The sequence below is a fragment of the Schistocerca nitens genome, chromosome 2, assembly GCF_023898315.1.
Source record: "Schistocerca nitens isolate TAMUIC-IGC-003100 chromosome 2, iqSchNite1.1, whole genome shotgun sequence".
Classification (NCBI taxonomy): Eukaryota; Metazoa; Arthropoda; class Insecta; order Orthoptera; family Acrididae; genus Schistocerca; species Schistocerca nitens.
Genome location: NC_064615.1, coordinates 746797330 through 746815795, shown reverse-complemented (window position 1 = coordinate 746815795; position 18466 = coordinate 746797330). Strand labels below are relative to the sequence as shown.

General features: G+C 45.5%; 1 protein-coding gene across 1 annotated transcript in view; it reads right to left on the bottom strand.

The window, feature by feature from the left end:
* The window catches only part of LOC126235303 (uncharacterized), a 485532-nt gene extending 482717 nt beyond the window's left edge, over nt 1-2815 (bottom strand). The window contains exon 1 of the mRNA XM_049944027.1: nt 1178-2815. Within this exon, the coding sequence (XP_049799984.1) occupies nt 1178-2676 (1499 nt within the window). The 5' untranslated portion in view covers nt 2677-2815. The remainder of the gene's footprint in view (nt 1-1177) is intronic.
* Between the last annotated feature and the right edge of the window lie 15651 nt (nt 2816-18466).

Sequence of the window (18466 nt, the reverse complement as noted above, 5' to 3'; positions counted from 1 at the left end):
ACTTTAGTATGTGACATAAATTTGAACTTATACGCCAACCTGTTACAGAGAAAAAAGTCTTAAAAGATGGAAGGCACACAGATGAATAAAAAATGAAGAAAATAGTTTTACAAATTATTAATTTTCGATTTTTCCTCTATTTGTATCGTAAAACCTTGTTTCCCGCCAAATTTCATGATTCGATGACAACGGGAAGTATGATATAGATTTTGATGAGTGGGTTTTCAAGTATGAAAATATGTGACATAAATGATCGTATCTTTTGATTGCGTTTCTGAAGAAGAGAAATTTGTTAACATCGAGTATAGATTTAAGTGTCAGGAAGTCGTTTCTGAAAGTATTTGTATGGAGTGTAGTCATGTATGGAAGTGAAACATGGACGATAAATAGTTTGGACACGAAGAGAATAGAAGCTTTCGAAATGTGGTGCTACAGAAGAATGCTGAAGATTAGATGGGTAGATCACATAACTAATGAGGTATTGAATAGAACTGGGGAGAAGAGGAGTTTGTCGCACAACTTGACAAGAAGAAGGGACCGCTTGGTAGGACATGTCCTGAGGCATCAAGGGATCACAAATTTAGCATTGGAGGGCAGCGTGGAGGGTAAAAATCGTAGAGGGAGACCAAGAGATGAATACACTAAAGAGATTCAGAAGGATGTAGGTTTCAGTAAGTACTGGGAGATGAAGAAGCTTGCACAGGATAGAGTAGCATGGAGAGCTGCATCAAACCAGTCTCAGGACTAAAGACCACAACAACAACATATTTACACCTCCAAAAGACCGTAAACCTTAATATGTGACATAAATTAGAACTTTCGTGAGAAAAAGGGTTCTTTAAAATCGGACGGACAGGAAAGCGAAACTGTAAGGTTTCCGTTTTTACAGACTGAGGCACGAAACCCTAAAAAGACGTGCTGCTGTTTATATCTTCGTAATGAACGCTGTTATAAGAAAGGCCCATGTCGGCTGAACTAAATTTGCTGGATAAATTTTCTTTTTGCTTCCGGAAAAAAAATATTTGTGGTGGTCGGGGTAAATAGTACCCGTTTTGATGTTCAAGGAGATGTTGTGCCTGAAGGAGACGCCAATAGCAAGGGAACAACTGTAGACGTAGTTTTTTTTTTTCGGCAGGAGACGTGAGCCGAAGGGTTCAGTGGCCGCGGCCGCACTCACCGGTAGTTGTGCACCTTGAGGGACGGCCTATCGGTGACGTCAGAGCAGTGCTGCCCCCTGTGGTGGCGCGGCCCGCTCTTCCTGCGGCGGTGCCGGAGCGCGATGCGGAGTTTCCGCCTGGGCGGCGATTTCTTTCGTCCGGCGCTGCGTCCGCCACAGCACAGCAACAGCGACCGCGCGCCGCGACCACCGCCCGCCGGTCCAGCCCTGGCGGTCTCCCTCACCGCGACGACGCGGCTGTCCAGCAACACTTCGCCGCTCATAAATCCCCCGTCATTATCCCCGGCCAGCTGGTTCGCGCCGTCGCTCTCCCGCAACATTCGCTTCCTTTGGACGGAACTGGAGAAAACCACGTTCTCGGCTGGACACGACGGGAACACCGAGGCTATACTTTCCTCAGTCCTTTCGCTTTTCGAGCGCGTACTTCTACAGCGCGAGTCCGAGGAAGGAATTTCCTGTCGCGGTCTCCTGGGTCGACGCCCGCTCTCTGGGAAACGAGATTTGTGGCGGAGGTCTGCGTTCTTGTGGGGCGTCGAGGTCGTTATCGGTTGGCCGTAATCTTCTAGGCTGTCACTACTGTGGCAAATACTGTCCTGTATAGCTTTGACACCCAGTTCTTCGTCCGTCGGAAGAGCACTAGGCGAAACTCCGTTAGAGACACCGCGCACTGAAATCGCACTGCACCCGTCTACACTTGTTTTCAGAACGTCCGTCGTCTGTGTTCGAACTGTATGCAGTCGAGACCTCTTTTTCGGTGTCAGTGCAGGTCGACGGTTCGTAATCTTCGGCTTTCGATGGCAGCAACAAAACCATCCACTAGTACCGTCACCTGGAGCAGCGACGGGGACTCGTGGTGGTTCAGCGACTCCTCTTCTCTCGAATAGTGGCTCCGCAGCCGCATCGTCGCTTTCCCTTTCAACGGACGTCCTAGTCGACTGCGAAGACACAGACGACGTGTCACCGTCCGTGTCTCGTTTAACAGAATTCTGCAGGTCGTCGGCAGGCACACTTGGCGTACATCGAGTAGCCGTTTGCTTCCGAGACCTCGCGCCTCGTAGAGACACTTCGGTAAACGTGGTAGGTGCGCTGCTGAGCGAACTCGCACCGTTGGTTTCAGTCTTGGCGGTTGAGCTCTCAGCAATATTGGCTGCGCCAAGTAGATCGGTGTTATCAGCAGTGGCACTGCGCTGTATGTCTCTATCGGGATATTCCCCGTCACGTACCTCTTCAGGGCTGGCGAAATCATTTTGATGATGTCCATTACCGTCTCCTGTCGTGTCTTCAGCACCGTCTCCAGAAGACAGACGATCCTCTTCGTTTCGCTGATCCTTCACTTCCGCCGCTTCGGCAGCTCTGGAAGCGAGCTTTTCGGGACTGTACGGCCAGGAGCGGCGCCTGTAAGTATATCGATACTCCCTGGGAGCGGGAGCGGCGCCGTCGGCGACTCGCACCACGTCGCCCCTGCGGCAGCGCAGACAGCCCAGGAAGCTGGCCAGCATGCTGCATGGCCGCGCAGGCACTGCTCGCGGCCCGGGGCGCCCCCTCGCGTGGCCGTCGATAGCCGCGGAGCCTTCTCACTTTTACTCGCCGCAATTAACTTTCCACAAACTCGTCCGCTGCCCCGGCGCGAGCGCTCTCGGACGCCACGCTCGCGTGCCCCCCGATGTTTCGCTTTTGGCGCTGCCCGCGAGAAGAGGGCGCACGCACGTCGGGCGCCGGACGGACGCACGCTGGACTGGAGCGGACTGGAGTGGTGCGGAGTGCGCGGCTGCCGGCCGCGCAGGAAGCGCGCGGGGCAGGCAGGAAGCGGCAGACGGGGTGCCCGCCAGCGGCCCGACACGCCACGCCGCGCCTAACGTATTCCGCGCCGCGAGACAAAGCGATCGTGCGGCCCGCTCGCCGGCTGCCCATTGTGTTCGGCGACGGCGCAACGCCGCCGCGCGTGTGCCTATGTCTCCGCCGTAAGCTAACACGTCTGCATCGTCTGCAGATTCGTCACTCACGCCCATTGTCGGAAATAACGGAGATGCCAACGTAAACGTCTAAGCGAATCTAGAATATGTTGGGTGGAGCAGTAACAGAGTAATTGCGTTTCGTTCCAATTACACTGCTCTGTAAAACTTACACTAAGGTGACAAACTCATGAGGCACCAATATGCATAGTATCGTGTACAGCCGGCCGATGTGACCGAGCGGTTCTAGGCGTTACAATCTGGAACCGCGCGATCGCTACGGTCGCAGGTTCGAATCCTGCCTCGGGCATGGATGTGTGTGATGTCCCTAGGTTAGTTAGGTTTAAGTAGTTCTAAGTTCTAGGGGACTGATGACCTCAGTAGTTAAGTCCCACAGTGCTCAGAGCCATGTGAACCATATCGCGTACACAAGACATAAAAGGGTAGCACATTGGCGGAGCTATCATTTGTACTCAGGTGATGTGCGAATTGGTTTCCGACATGACGATAAGCCCACGACGCGAATCACAGACTTTGAATCCGGAGTGGCAGATGGAGTTAGACGCACAGGAAATTACATTTCGCAAATCGTTAAGGAATTCAATATTCCGAGATCCACAATGTCAAGAGCGTGCCGAGAATACCAAATTTCGGGTTTTGCGACTCATCACAGACATCGCAATGGCCGACGGCCTTCACTTAACGACCGAGAGCAGTAGCGTTTATGCAGAGTTGTCAGTGCTAACAGACAAGCAACATTGCTTGAAATAACCGTAAGAATCAATGTGGAACGTACGACGACCGTATCTGTTAGGACAGTCTGGTGAAATCTGAAGTTAATGGGCTATGGCAGCAGATGATCGACGCGAATGCCTTTGCCAACAGCACGACATCGCCTGCAGCGCCTCTCTTGGGCTCGTGACCATATCGGTGAGATCCTAGAGTACTAGGAGCGACGATTTCAGTTGGCAAGAGCTGAATGGTATGATTTGAGTGTGGTGCAGGCCCCAAGAAGCCATGGACACAAGTTGCAAAACGGTACTGAGCAAGCTATTGGCTGTGTTTAAATGGAACGGACTGAGTTCTCTGGTCCAACTGAACCGATCATTGACTGGAAATTGTTATGTTCGGCTACAAGGAGACCATTTGCAGCCAATGGAATTATTATGGATGACAATGCGCCATTTCACAGGGCCACAATTGTTCGCATTTGTCTGAAGAACTTTCTGGACAATTCGAGAGAATGATTTGGCCACCCAGATCACCCTACATGGATCTCAGCGAACACTTATGTATCATAATCGAGGGGTCATTTCGTGCACAAAATCCTGCCCTGCCAACACTTTCGCAATTATGGGCGGCTGTAGAGACAGCATGGCTCAATATTTCTGCAGGGAACTTCCAACGACTTCTTGAGTCCATGTCACGTCGAGTGGCTGCACTACGCTGGGCAAAAGGCGGTCCGACACGTTATTAGGAGGTATACAATTACTTTTGTCACCTTAGTGTGAGGACGAGATAGGTAAAGTAACGTAACACATTAAAACTCGGTAAAACTGAATGATAATGCGGGAGTCTGTTGCCAGAGATCTCCCAGTCGTGCACAGAAAGCTGGACGTTACATAGCGTGAGCTCAACGGGAATACAGCGCCAGATGGAGCTGGTCCCGCAACACAAACCAGTTCAAGGAACTGGAAAAGACAGTGTGTTTGTCAATCAGTGAGTAGTTGCTACTCGGAAAACCAAATCGACAACCTGGTCACAGTGGCAGCCCGTCGTCTTTACGCCCGAAAAGCAGAGAGGGGCAACAGCAATAGCGTACAGCCCAGTAATTATGGAGCGCTGTGACACGCTTCCCGCATTTAAGCGTGGATTAGTGAAGTAGCTATAGGGAGCAAAATAAAAACAGAATGTACAGTATTTCTCATATTAGCTGTTCAAAACAGTTCTCCGGCAGTGTCTGTAGAACCTCCTTCCCCAGTTACGTCTCTATTATCCACAGCGGTGACTTGATTCGTCGTCTGCTACCTCAGTTGGACATGATAATACCGACTCGTTGCTCGGATCTATGCCGACAGATTTTATTTTCAGTTTCTTCGTCTGTGACAGAATCTCTCCAGCAGTAGCCATCAAACACTTTTTGGCATGACACGCAGTCTTTCAAATCTTTTAATGCCACAACAAAGCTTCAACAGAAAACAGACTGTGTGGTTAGTTGGTTAGATTCCTAGAGATTACTACAAATTTTCTTATTTTTTGGTCGTTTGGCCTGGAACGAGGTCCTCTTAGCCTACTTAACTATAAAAGCGTCGCAATTGACGCGCAAGTCACCGAACTAGCGTTACATCGAAGGGCTAGCGCCACGGAGGGCCGTACACGATGTTCTTTTATCAGCAGTAAAAGCATCAGCCGTCATTTATTTGGGTTACAGAGTGATATACTTTTCACATTATGACTACGGATCTCATTCGTTGCAAGATTTCAGACCCATTCTATAGAGTTCAGGTCTAAGTGGTATGGCAGCAGTAAGTGGGAAACCACGACTTGCAAAATTTTGTCAGTAGAAATTTTAACTTGCCTTGTCTCTATGTATTTTTCATTTTTTTCTGTCCATTTCTACATGATTGAAGTTTTCTTATTATAGTCACAGATGAGAAAGAGCACAAAGCGAAAATCTGCTTTCTGCATGAAATGCTGCCTGTCACTATAGTTTGATAATGCTCGTCGGACATTTATTGACGGTATTGGGTGTATGAAAAAGAAATAATTCCTCTTTTATTTGGCACCTATTAAGAGTGAAGTCTCATAGATGGAACAGTTTTCTCTCGGAATTTCTTTTCTAACCTGGAAGTCCAGTTTTACGCGACAAAATCTGCGGAGTTTCCCAGAGACGGTTTTCTTGGTAAGGGTCATAATATCGCAGAAATTGCTTTCTATAATAAGTTTATATACATCATCAATATTTACAATATGCATTTTATTTATTCTGCATCGGGAAAAATTTTTTGATTCCTGCTTCTCTCGGCAGCGTGCCCCTCCACCACTGACTTGCTTAACTACTTCTTACTAACATTTGTTTGTAACTTCGTTCACCTTCTCTGTCGGCACTATCAGACATTTCTCCTTACCGTTTTAAATAAAATTAATGGCGCCAACAGCAAACTGTCGTGGCTTCCCGCGAAGGTACGAGTATTTCCTGCGATCACTTTTAGTGATTATTTTTCTTGCTTGTACAGAAAGGAAACAAAAGATACTACTTTGAACTGGAACGTGGGAGTATCTAGTCAAGTAACCAAGCTAGATCCCGCTAGGGCCAGGTTACCACTTCGCCGAATAGTACGGTGCTCTATGACGGTGTTATTCATTATAGCATGGCCCGGAGATAACACTTGGAGAACTTCACGAGGAGAATCATCGAGAGACTGCAAGAAAGACGAAGTTTGACGAGTGTAGTCCAAGAGTTTGGTATTGCTCACGATATTGTTTCACGTGCAAGGGGAGCGTTCCAAACGATAGGCACTGCTGCCCGAAGGAGAGAAGGTGGTCTCTCGCGATCAACTAGGACAGCAGTTGACTGCTGCATCGTGCTACAGGGAAGGAGAGCTCCACGTCCAACAGCGGGTGCAGCTGCAACCACATTTAATAGGACTGCAAGGCTCGCAGTGACACTCTCCACAGTAGCACGCCGGCTGCATAAGGGTGGTTCCTTTGTCCGATGAAAATACGTTGTGTTCCGTTAAATCCCGTATGTCGGCCGCACCGTTTGCGATGATACCAAGAGCGCAGGTGTTGGTCCAACAAGGAGTGGAGTCGCGTACCCTTCTCGGATGAGAGGAGATTCAGTCTGACTGGTGATTCTGGACGTACCTTCATGTGGCGAAAGGTGGAAGCACGTAATGCAGCCAGGAACACTGTCGAACATATTCGTTTTGGAGTTCCGGACTTTATGGTGTGGGGAGGCGTAATGATTCGTTGGTGTGCTGCCTCCAAATCTTTGAATACGACACACTCACCGGTCAATGTTATTACGAAATTGTACTCCTTCCCCCCTTTGCGTCTTTTCGTGGGTGCATTCGACCCTGGCTTCATTCTTATGGATGAATATGCGCGACCGCATCGAACAGCACAGCTGGAGGAGCTATTGGAATGAGAGGACCTTCAGCTAATGGACTGGCCTTCACATTCTCTCGGTTCAAACCCGATCGAGCACGTGTAGGATGCCCTGGGGTCACGTACTGCAGCACTTCCACATGCACCAACGACCATCCAGCAGTTATCATCCGCGTTGATGGTGGAATGGAGCGCCCTACCAGCCTTGTGGTCAGCATGGAGCACGATGCAGAGGATGCATTGCTGTCCGTGGTGATCACACACCGTGTTAAGAACCCTATCCCACATCTTTAGTGTCCAGAGTACCACCACAAATCGAGGTGACTTCAATGTAATTATTGCCTTTGAATAAATGTGTCATTTCTGTTCGTCTCATTGCGTTTTCTTTTAGTCACCTTCTCTACTGTACGGTCTTGTTCTGCAGTAGTTCTTTCTACGTATGGTCCAAGTTTCATGGAGCTATATTACTTGGCAGTATCATATCATGCGAAAGTTATGTTTTGAACACCAGTTTATTTGTTGGATACATTCCAATCTCTGTCCTCCGCTACAATTTTTACCCTCTACAGTTCCCTTAAGTACCACCGAAGCTATTCCTTGATGTCTTAACGCATGTTCTGCCACCCTGTCCTTTCTTCTTGTCAATGTTTTCACGTGTTCTTATCGTCGTCGATTCTACGGGGAAGCATCGCACATCCAACGCTTCGATTCTCTTCTTTACCGGTTTTCTTACAATCCATGATTCACTACCATACGAAGCTGTGCTCCAGACGTGCATTCTCAGAAATTTCATCCTCAAATTAAGGCCGGTGTTTGATGCAAACAGGCTTCTTTTCTCCACGAATGCCCTCTTTGTATGTGCTAGTCTGCTCCTTCCGTCATGTCTATTTTGCTGCCTAGGCAGCAAAACTCCTTAAATTCGTCTACTTCGTGAGCCCCAATTTTGATAAGTTAACCGCTAATTTCATTTCTCCCACGCCTTCTTATTTCCATATTTTTTAAATTGGGTTTACATTTAATCAATATCCTGTACTGATTAGACTGTTCATTCCACTCAACAGTTCGTGCACTTCTTCTTCACTTTTACTATATCAGCATTGCGTTGAAAATACCAGACAAACAGTGCAAATGTCGACGGTATTCACTTGTGATACTTGCCCTTGTCAACAGAAATGCCCACATTAGTCTTTACATTGCATTTTTACTAAACAAAGATGTTTGGGGTAACATACCGAATTAATCACACTTGCATTGTTACTCTGTAACGATCAACTTTAGACCACGAATCCCTTATTCCAAAATATCTCAGAATAATATCCGAAATTTTGTCGGTGGTGTTCGAGTTCAGCGTGTACAACACGTGAAATGATTCTGGAAGAATGTGTTTCGTGGTGCACACATGTACGTATCGTAGCCCATTCTCGTGGTGTGTGATACTGACACGTGCGAGTATATTGAACGCTGATAAGACCCACACAACTTTTTGTTTTATTTCTTTTTCCACTTTATTTCTTTTCTTGATGTTAACTATTGCTGTATTTTAGCATCTACATCACTTGATAATGACTGAAAGCCTAAACTGCACTTGTGTTTTTACAGTAGTACACACAAACATTGACGAAAAAAATGTTGTCAAACGTTAAAGATGTTTTATATAAACTCCTTTAATAGTCCATATCGCAATATTTTAATAATCACTGGTTACTAGTTTCGGCTGAGCAATCAGCTATCTTCAGATAAATGTTACAGAAAATTGCGCATAAAGGGGAAAATAGTGTAAAGCGCATTCACAAATTTAACAAGATGTAAACGAAGACAAAAACATACCAGTTAATAAAATGTGTGCAGTGCCCCTTTATGCGCAATATTTTCTAACAAATGGTTCAAATGGATCTGCGCACTATGGGACTTAACTTCTAAGGTCATCAGTCCCCTATAACTTAGAACTACTTAAACCTAACTAACCTAAGGACATCACACAGATCCATGCCCGAGGCAGGATTCGAACCCGCGACCGTAACGGTCGGGTGGTTCCAGACTGTAGCGCCTAGAACCGCTCGGCCACCCAGACCGGCTATTTTCTAACATCCCAAGTCGGTAACGACTGATTCAGCCGAAACTAACAAGCAATGAGTTTTAAAATATTGTGATCTGGACTATTAAAGGATTTTATATTAAAAATCTTTATCGTTCGACATTTCAAAGATTTCTCCTGGGCATGTTAGGAAATAACAGAAAATGTTGTCGTTTAGAAAAATAAACCAACCTGCGAAAACAAATTAAATAAAATATTTATCGAATACACATAGAGCAGAGGACTGCAAGGGGTCAAAGTCATGACACTGCAGTAGTACGTGGCTAATGCGATGCGAAATTACCTTCTACGCCAAACGCATACCCGTTAGCCTTGCAGTGAAGGGTAAAACAACTGCCGGGCGGACGAAGCAGGAAACGTCCGATTCAGCTATGTAAGAGATTGTCAACAAACATTACCGTGCGGAATCACTTTCTAGCACATTTGTTAAAGTTAAAAGTTGAGTGGCCCCAAATAAACGATGTGAAGGAGGCATACAGAATTTGCGAGGCAGATGCAGCAGATCTCGTTGATGCGGGCGAACGAGGTAATCTGTTAGACCGCTTCTTAGATGTTACCAACTATATCGGTAATATCTTCAGTGCTGCATAAGGTGAATGCGAGTATGTTTCGTGAAGAGTGCTTTATGTACACTGACTTAGAGAAGTACCATTTCTTCCTCTTCTTTTTCCTGGCTTTATGCCGTATCTTCAGCATGCTGTTCTGGATTTGGCTTTGTTAGCGGTAGAGGGTATCCACATGCCCTTCCTGTCGCCTCCTCTCACAGTAACTTAGTACGCACTGCTTCTATCAAGAGTCCTGTGTAAATTGTGAATTTACTTCTGTGATGGTGGCTTCACGAAACATTTTAAACTTTACTGGGTTAGTTCTTTGTAGAAAGAAACAGCCACAAGTGTCGACATTAGAAACAACAGAAAGCAGTTTATGGAGCGGCGTGACCTACGTCAATTACAGACAGGAAGTACACAGTAGAATTTCATGTTATTTATCCGTAAGTAAACGCTAAAGGACTCCGGTGTTTAAATAATGGACTAAGTGGGACAAACAGGATCTTGGATTAGCTACTGTAGATTACCCTTTCTTTCTCCGCTGACAAAGGCAAGCACGTGAAAAACGCTAGTCAAATCGTACTTTTGGGCCCACATGTAATTATAAGTTCCCCAATAAATGGTGGAAGAAGTTGGTTAAAGGTCAGAGGAAGGCAGGGATATACATCTTGTCGAGGACCGTGCCTAGTAAAGCACTACAGTCTTCAAACTAACCTTCAGGCTTAGGAGAGCTCTCTCTTTAACCTACATTTATGGATCAAGTTTGTGTACAACTCATTGTCGTCTGTCATAAGTTGTTAGTAATCTACTCTGATAGCTAAAGACAACTTCTTAAATTTTATGTATAGTGTTTAACGTCAAATGAAGAACGAGCTTACAAGAGACTCATTATATGAAAACACTGTAGGAAGGATTCGAATTGAAAGTATGTTGTATGATAACACTGTAGGAAGGAATCGAATTGAAAGCGTCTAAGAGGTTTGTGTAAACAATAAGTTCAGTGGACACAGATACTTCACACAACATCCTCTAGATCTGCGGTGACCAGCCTTCTTACAAGGGGATCGCGTCTACTTGTCATCACGGATTTCGTCCAAATTGATGGTACGTGCAGGGCTTGGCCTGAAATGAAAATGACAGAAGTGGGACCTCCAGATGGCCAAGCCTGTAGGGAAAAAGACATCGTTGGTCGAACAACGAATGAGACTGAATGAGATTTTCACTCTGCAGCGGAGTGTGCGCTGATATGAAACTTTCTAGTAGATTAAAACTGTGTGCCGGACCGAGACTCGAACTCGGGACCTTTGCCTTTCGCGGGCAATTGCTCTACCATCTTTTTTTTTCTTTTATCTTTTTTTTTAGATCTCATTTTGTTCTGTATTGTTCATTGTATTTGTTCGGGGCGGACGTCTGATGACACCCGTTCAGGTTCTTTGTTGATCCGTTCACTCAGTTTTTTTTTTTTTTATTACAGAGGGTAGCTAACCCTCTGACCGAGCACGCTGAGCTACCGTGCCGACTATCATCTGAGCTACCGAAGCGCGACTCACGCCCCGTCCTCACAGCTTTACTTCTGCCAGTACCTCGTCGGTAGAGCGCTTACCCGCGAAAGACAAAGGTCCCGATTTCGAGTCTCGGTCCGGCACACAGTCTTAATCTGTTCAACGAATGAGACATTTATATTACAAGACGTGAAAGGTAGCAGTTGGCACAGCGGAAAGGGTACAGAAAGGTATCAAGTGTTCAAGGCCCTATCTTCTTCATTTCAGATTTTACATTACTTACACTTCAAATAAACCGAAATAATGCTCAGTATATTGTATTTTTTATTATCTTCATAAAAGGAATGAAATGGAAATGCTAAAGAAAATTTGGGGTAGCAAATAATCTCCACGAATGGATTATACTGACAGCGACCACGAGGACTCTGGAAATAACTTTCCGAGAAGGGACAGCAATTAGAGTGTTTAGGACTTCCCTTGGTCTCTTTTTCACCTTCGAGCAGTTCTCGGCAGATGCACGCGAATACTGAGTTTCCCTGTTTTCATGCGTGAATAATCGACTGTAACATAATAAGATAATCAAATTTGAAATACGAAGTTCCCGTGTACGTCTTACAACCTCTTCCTGGAAATTTATTCGCAATCCTAAATTTTCCTTTGTCCTTCTTATCCATGCCTCTAATGAAAGTTTTACTAAATACAATGTACTGAGCTTTATTTCGGTTCATTTGCAGTATAAGTGACAAAACTGAAGAAAAATGGTTGTACATAGAGGATTGAACCCACAGTACTCGTATTAGTCTTCTCTACTCCATTCGTAGTGGCAGTCAATGCCTTGAAACTACGCTAGCATAAATGGCTTACGTCTCCCTCTAAACGCTTGGCCATCTGGAGATTCTGTCACTTTCAATTCTGACAATGCCCTGCATAGACCATAAATTTGGACGAGATCGGTGACGATAGGTTGGTACGATCCCCTTGTTAGTCTTTCTGTGAATGGCGGTATAAAACCACGATGAGATTGGTGGAACCCGACGGTGATGTGGGAAATGGAAATCAGAGTAACAAGAGCAGCTAAGTGGTGTTATTTATGACGCAGAAAAATGAGATTCGTATATTACGACGGGCCAGGCGTATTTCATTAGGCGGTGGAAAGTAAACGTATGCGAGAGGTTTGTGGAGCGAGACTAATTGGGCTACGTCGAGAGTGAGAGCTCCACGGGAGAGCGTCCGTGGCACAGGCAGAGCCAGGAGCCAACAGGCCTAGAAGCCCGAGGGTCCCCAAACATGGCCGCAGCTCGGCATGGCAGCGGAGGGCGACATTAAGGTCAACTGGTGAGCCAGCCTGGTCGTGTGTGTTACGCTTAACGTTAGTCATGGGTCCACAGCATGTCGTTCATAGCCTCATAAAGAATAGGGCCTTAACTTTGATAAATACCTACTTACTAAGACCTTAAAATTGCGTCCTATTAATCGACAAAGTGAACCGTGGATCCGGCAGAAGCGGGAGCTAACTCGGTCACCTGCACAGGCACACCAGGTTCCACATCAAAGCAGTTCACGTTATAACCTCGCAGTACAATCATGGAAACTTATCTCAGGAAAAGATTACTGTTAGCGTCATTGTACGTACTGATAATAAGAAAGAGTAAGGGATACAGTGCCGGCGGAATATGCGACGAAACGTCCAAACAAAACGTTCAGTTGAGTAAATCAACACAGTACATATTACAGCAGGAGAGAAGCAATAGGAACGGAGTGCGTTTAAAGTAAGACGGGACTTCAGAAAGTAAATTACACTTCGTTATGGCAGGCCAAGTAATTTTTATCGAAAGCTGCACTGCAGTTCAAAGTGACACAGACACATGACACCTATTTTCAACAAAGTCACCAAGTTTCTGTAAACAGCATTCTGAAAGTTCTACCAATCTTGCAACTCTTCGGCTGTAGAAATCCGGTCCTTCGTCACCGACCAACTCGTGAAGCTCTGTGTGAACGTCCATAGCGTTGGAAAATCTGCGATTGCTGAGACCCAGCTCCTCCATAGTCTGGACGTTGTCGCCTGTGTTCCTTGTCGACGGCCTTCCTTCTCGATCAGCATTAGCCACCTCTGTGCGGCTCTCCATCAAATTATTGGCACAATTTCACTACGGCCGGACGTGACATTGCATTTGGTCCACATACCGCCGAATTTCTATCTGAATTTGTGTGCAGTTTACACGATCTTCCCCCAAGAATTGTACTATCACGCGTACCTGAATTTTGCAGTACGTTTCCTGTTGCTGCGCCGTTTCAGTCGCACACTGTGATACATCTGTTAACTGTATCGAAGCAGAATTGTGTCTACAGGACATCCGGAACACGTACCTATTGTCTTCTGACAATGCATCATTCGTGTTGCGCAATGATGGGACAACATGAATGATTTACTACCTACGAGGGGCGTTCAGTAGGTAATGCAACACTCTATTTCTCGGCCATTTTCGGTTGAAAATACGCGGAATATGTTGTGGAACATCGTGAATATTCCCGCTTCCGCCCCTGTAATATCACGAAGTTACTATTCGTGGTGCTGCCTTCAAAATGGCGTCTATAACGGAGGTGCCGTCTAAGCAGAAAGTTGTCATTGAATTTCTTTTGGCGGTAAAGCAGAGCATCGCAGATATCCATAGGCGCTTGCACAATGTCTGCTCTGCAGGGACGTGGCAGTGAAAAGCAGCAGGATGAGTCGCTGGCCGAGGCGTCTGTCATCATGGCAACCACTTCGCGCAAACCAGTCCTATCTCCCGCGCACCGGCCGGCCGTACACAGCTGTCACTCCTGCAACGTTGAAACGTGCGGACACTCTCATTCGACGTGATCGACGGATCACAATCAAAGGCCTCGCTGCTCCAGGGAATTTTTCTGTTGGTAGTGTAGACAAACTCTTCCACCAGTTGGGATAATCAAAGGTGTGTGCCCGCTGCGTTTCTTGCCCGCTAATGGTAGACCAACGAAGAACAATCTTCCTCAATTGTTTGCACGTTACGGGGTTCATCATGACAATTTTTTTTCGAACATCGCCACAGGCGGTGAAACATGGTTTCATCACTTCGGATCGGAAACAAATCTGCAATCCACTGAGTGGTGCCACACCACCTCTCGTCTGCAGAAAAAGTTCAAAGCCGCTCCCCCAGCCAGTGAAGTCGTGGCGACCTCCCTTCTGCGACTCTGAAGGGGTTATTCTGTTTGATGTCCTCCCTCATGGTGCAACGAAAAACTCTGAAGTGTATCGTGCCGCCCTCAGGAACTGAAGAAACGGCTTCAGCATGTTCTTTGTCACAAAAATGCAAACGAACTTCTCCTTTTCTATTACAATGCAAAGGCTCATACATGTCTGCACAGTCGAGAGGAACTCACAAACCTTCAAAAAATGGCTCTGAACACTATGCGACTTATCTTCTGAGGCCATCAGTCGCCTAGAACTTAGAACTAATTAAACTTAACTAACCCAAGGACATCACACACATCCATGCCCGAGGCAGGATTCTAACCTGCGACCGTAGCGGTCGCTCGGTTCCAGACAGTAGCGCCTAGAACCGCACGGCCACTCCGGCCGGCCGCAAAACTTCATTGGACTATTTTTCCTCATACATCCTTCCCACCTTCCGACTTCCATCTGTTTGGCGCAAAGAAGGATGCATTCCGCGGGAAGCAGTACGTGCATCACGGGGAGGTTATTGATGTAGCAAGACGTTGGCTCCGAATTAACCAATAGGGTGGTACCAGGTGGGCATACAGCTCATCCTAGTAATGTGGCGTCAGGCCATCGCATTGAACGGAAATTATGTTGAGAAACAGAGTTTCGTAGCCAAAAGAGTGGCGAATAATATGGCGTTCTGGAATCCTGAATAAAACCAATCAACTGTCAGAAAAAGAGGGGCTCGAAAAAGCAAAGTGTAAGCAATAAATATGCCATTGACGCTATGAAGAAATGCATTATTAGCCAGCAATTTTTGCGATATTATGGAAAATAAAAGAAGTGCCAACATTTACGATAACTTTACTGGTTTTACAGCACAGAATTGGACTTCGAGGGTATCATTGAAACTTTAAGAAAAAATATTCTGCTTGTACGACTTGGTATTAAATGTCGCCACATGTGTGTGCACGAGAAGGCACAATTTTAAAAAAGGTAGCCATCATTAAATTTTTATGAAAAAATGAATCATCAGAATTAAAGCAGCCAGTAGGCCCTTCAAACTAAGGTAGATTCATATACATTACACTGTTAATAAATGTTATAAAAGCCTACGAGAAGTATCGTCAAAGAATATTTACGGTCAACGTTTAACTGTTATTCTATGCAGGGCAGTGGCGTATAGAGTTGTAGCGTGTGACTGTAGTACACTGACGAGAGTGCTGGACTGTATGTTGTTACTACATACGTAGCGTAAACAAGACGGTGATGCCACCCTGGACAAGTCTCCAGTTTGTCTTGCCGGGTAATACTCTATAACTATTGTGTTTCATTTCTTTTTTGATATTTTAATTAAGTAAATCAATACCCTGGCATCGATAGATAACATGTGTAACTCCTCCCTTTACCCTCTGCAGACTGCATTTATGTCCTTTGAAAATTACGAGAAGAGATCTACTGAATCGAACATCCTGCGACCGGGAGTCGAATCAGGAATCCTGCGTTTGGCGAGCACCATGCTAATAACTGCGCGATCAAGTGTGCCTCATGGTCGGACTTGAATCTTTGTCTTGCCCGTAGTTACTCTCCACGCCTTCCCTGGTCAAGACGACGTCTCCGCCGTATTCTTTCTCTCTTTAGCGCTAGTGCCGCAGCATCGGGATTGATGCTCTGTGGAGTTTGGAAGACGTGATGATGCGCTAGTGGCAAGTTGCTGAAGCTTTGATTCGGTTTGCGTAGCTCTCTTTCAATGAGGTTAACTGTAAGAATGAACTCTCTAGAATCCGATTACTAGGAAAGTGATGAATGTCTTGATCATGTCACATCGTATAAGTCCTTAAGGGGAATACTACTAGGGCATGCAGAAAAGTAATGCCTCTGAATATTTTATTCTGTTCGTAATATCCCATTTTACTCGGTCGACTTCCCGCTTCACTGCCATAAGAAGATAAATCTTAAAGTTAGTATCATATCACCGTTGAATATAACCAATTAAATAAATAATCTATATAAACCCTGGCCGCCTAGTAATTCTCCGCAATCATAATCAAAAGGCTTTGATGAATAATACTGCAACCGCCTGTTGCTGCAGGGCTTCAAATTGTATCGTGTAACATGACGGTGTGTAACGTAACTATGTCGGCGCGTGAAACAGCGTGCGGTAATCGAGTTTAGAATTCGAAGAGTTTCCCCACACATGGAGCATCCTCTGCTTCAGCATGTCAGTGATAGACCACACACGAGCGCTGTGCCATCTGCAACAATCCGACGCTTTGGGTTCACTGTCACCGATCATCCTCCATACAGTCTCGACTTCGCCCCACCCGATTTCATCTGTTTCCAAAACTTAAAGGACACCTTCGAAGACTTCAATTTGATAGTGCTGAGGAGGCCAAGCAGAGGCGAGATTGTGGTTCCTCCAACAAAGTCAAATATTCTACAGTGACAGTATTAAGAAACTGGTCCCTCGTTGGGAGAAATGAGTTCATCGACAGGTGACTATGTTGAGAAATAAATGTGTGGACATGAAAAATAAAGACATAGCATATCAGTAAAATATGTTTTATTTAAAATGCTTTAAGAGTTTTCGCGTAAAAAATTGGAGGGCATTACTTTTCAGCACGCCCTCGCATGATCACGAAGTATGAAAAACAAATGTGCTGACGTTCCGACAACATTATATCAGGACATTCCAAACCATGCTACGTCAACTGCGACATTACGAACATTTATGGTATAAATTAAGAAACTGGTTAACATTCAAGTACATTAACCTTTCCAGTATCTCTCTTTTCGGGGTGAAAAACATTAATGTACGGTTATTTTCTTACTGCAGTAGCCAGAAAAAAAAAACAATATGAAAAAATAATTTTTACATCTCTTCGTTTTCAAAAGCTGGAAGTGGTGGGACTAAGGGTTAGCCAGGCGTTGTGGCCGAGCGGTTGTACGCGCTTCGGTCTGGAACCGCGCTGCTGCTACGGTCACAGGTTCAAATCCTGCCTGGGGCATGGATGTGTGTGATGTCCTTAGGTTAGTTAGGTTTAAGTAGTTCTAAGTTCTAGGTGACTGATGACCTCAGATGTTAAGTCCCATAGTGATTAGAGCCGTAAAGGTTATTCATAAGAACCTCCAGGGCTTCAGAACCTGGCTGCACAGAACTGCAAGACATACGGAAAACAGACACACATTAGACAGTGAAGCATCTCTCCAAGTAATCTGTCACATTACAGGATTACAGGCGCTCAATGTGGACATCATTTTTGAGGTGACAAACTTCAATACGTGCGTGCAAGTCATTGATACGGATTTTCCGGGAAGATGTCGCGGCAGCCCGCTTTGCAGATCTGTTAATTTGGTTGCCCAACTGCTGGCACGAATTAATTCTGGGCGACAACACGGAGCGGAGCGGAACAGAGAGTTAACAACAACACTTAAAGACAGCACAGCCTACAGCTGCGAGTTCTAATTATAAAAATTCTGCAAATCATTAGCAGGCTTCCCTTTACCAGAAATATAGCAATAGCATGTAGTAAATTGTTATCTGATAACTTAACGTGAGACACGTACAACCCAGTGGTATTGAAAGGGCGAGAAGAATACCCATACGATATAGTAGCAAAAATCAGCGCAGTTTAAAATAGCGACAGCCGCAACTAGTCAATAATACTTGTACTTTTACAATAACAAATATGGAAATAAGTCAAATTAAGATTGACGAAAGGAATTTTTAGGTAAGTTAAGGTATCTACGACGCTACACTACAGTGTAAGTCCTACTGTACAGTAGCCTTTACCGGAGAATAATAAAGAATTATACTACAGACAATGATGTCATCAAGACACTGCAAACAGCAGCCATCATCTTTTGCCACAGTTGCCTCTCAAGTGCCAAATAGTAGCAAGAA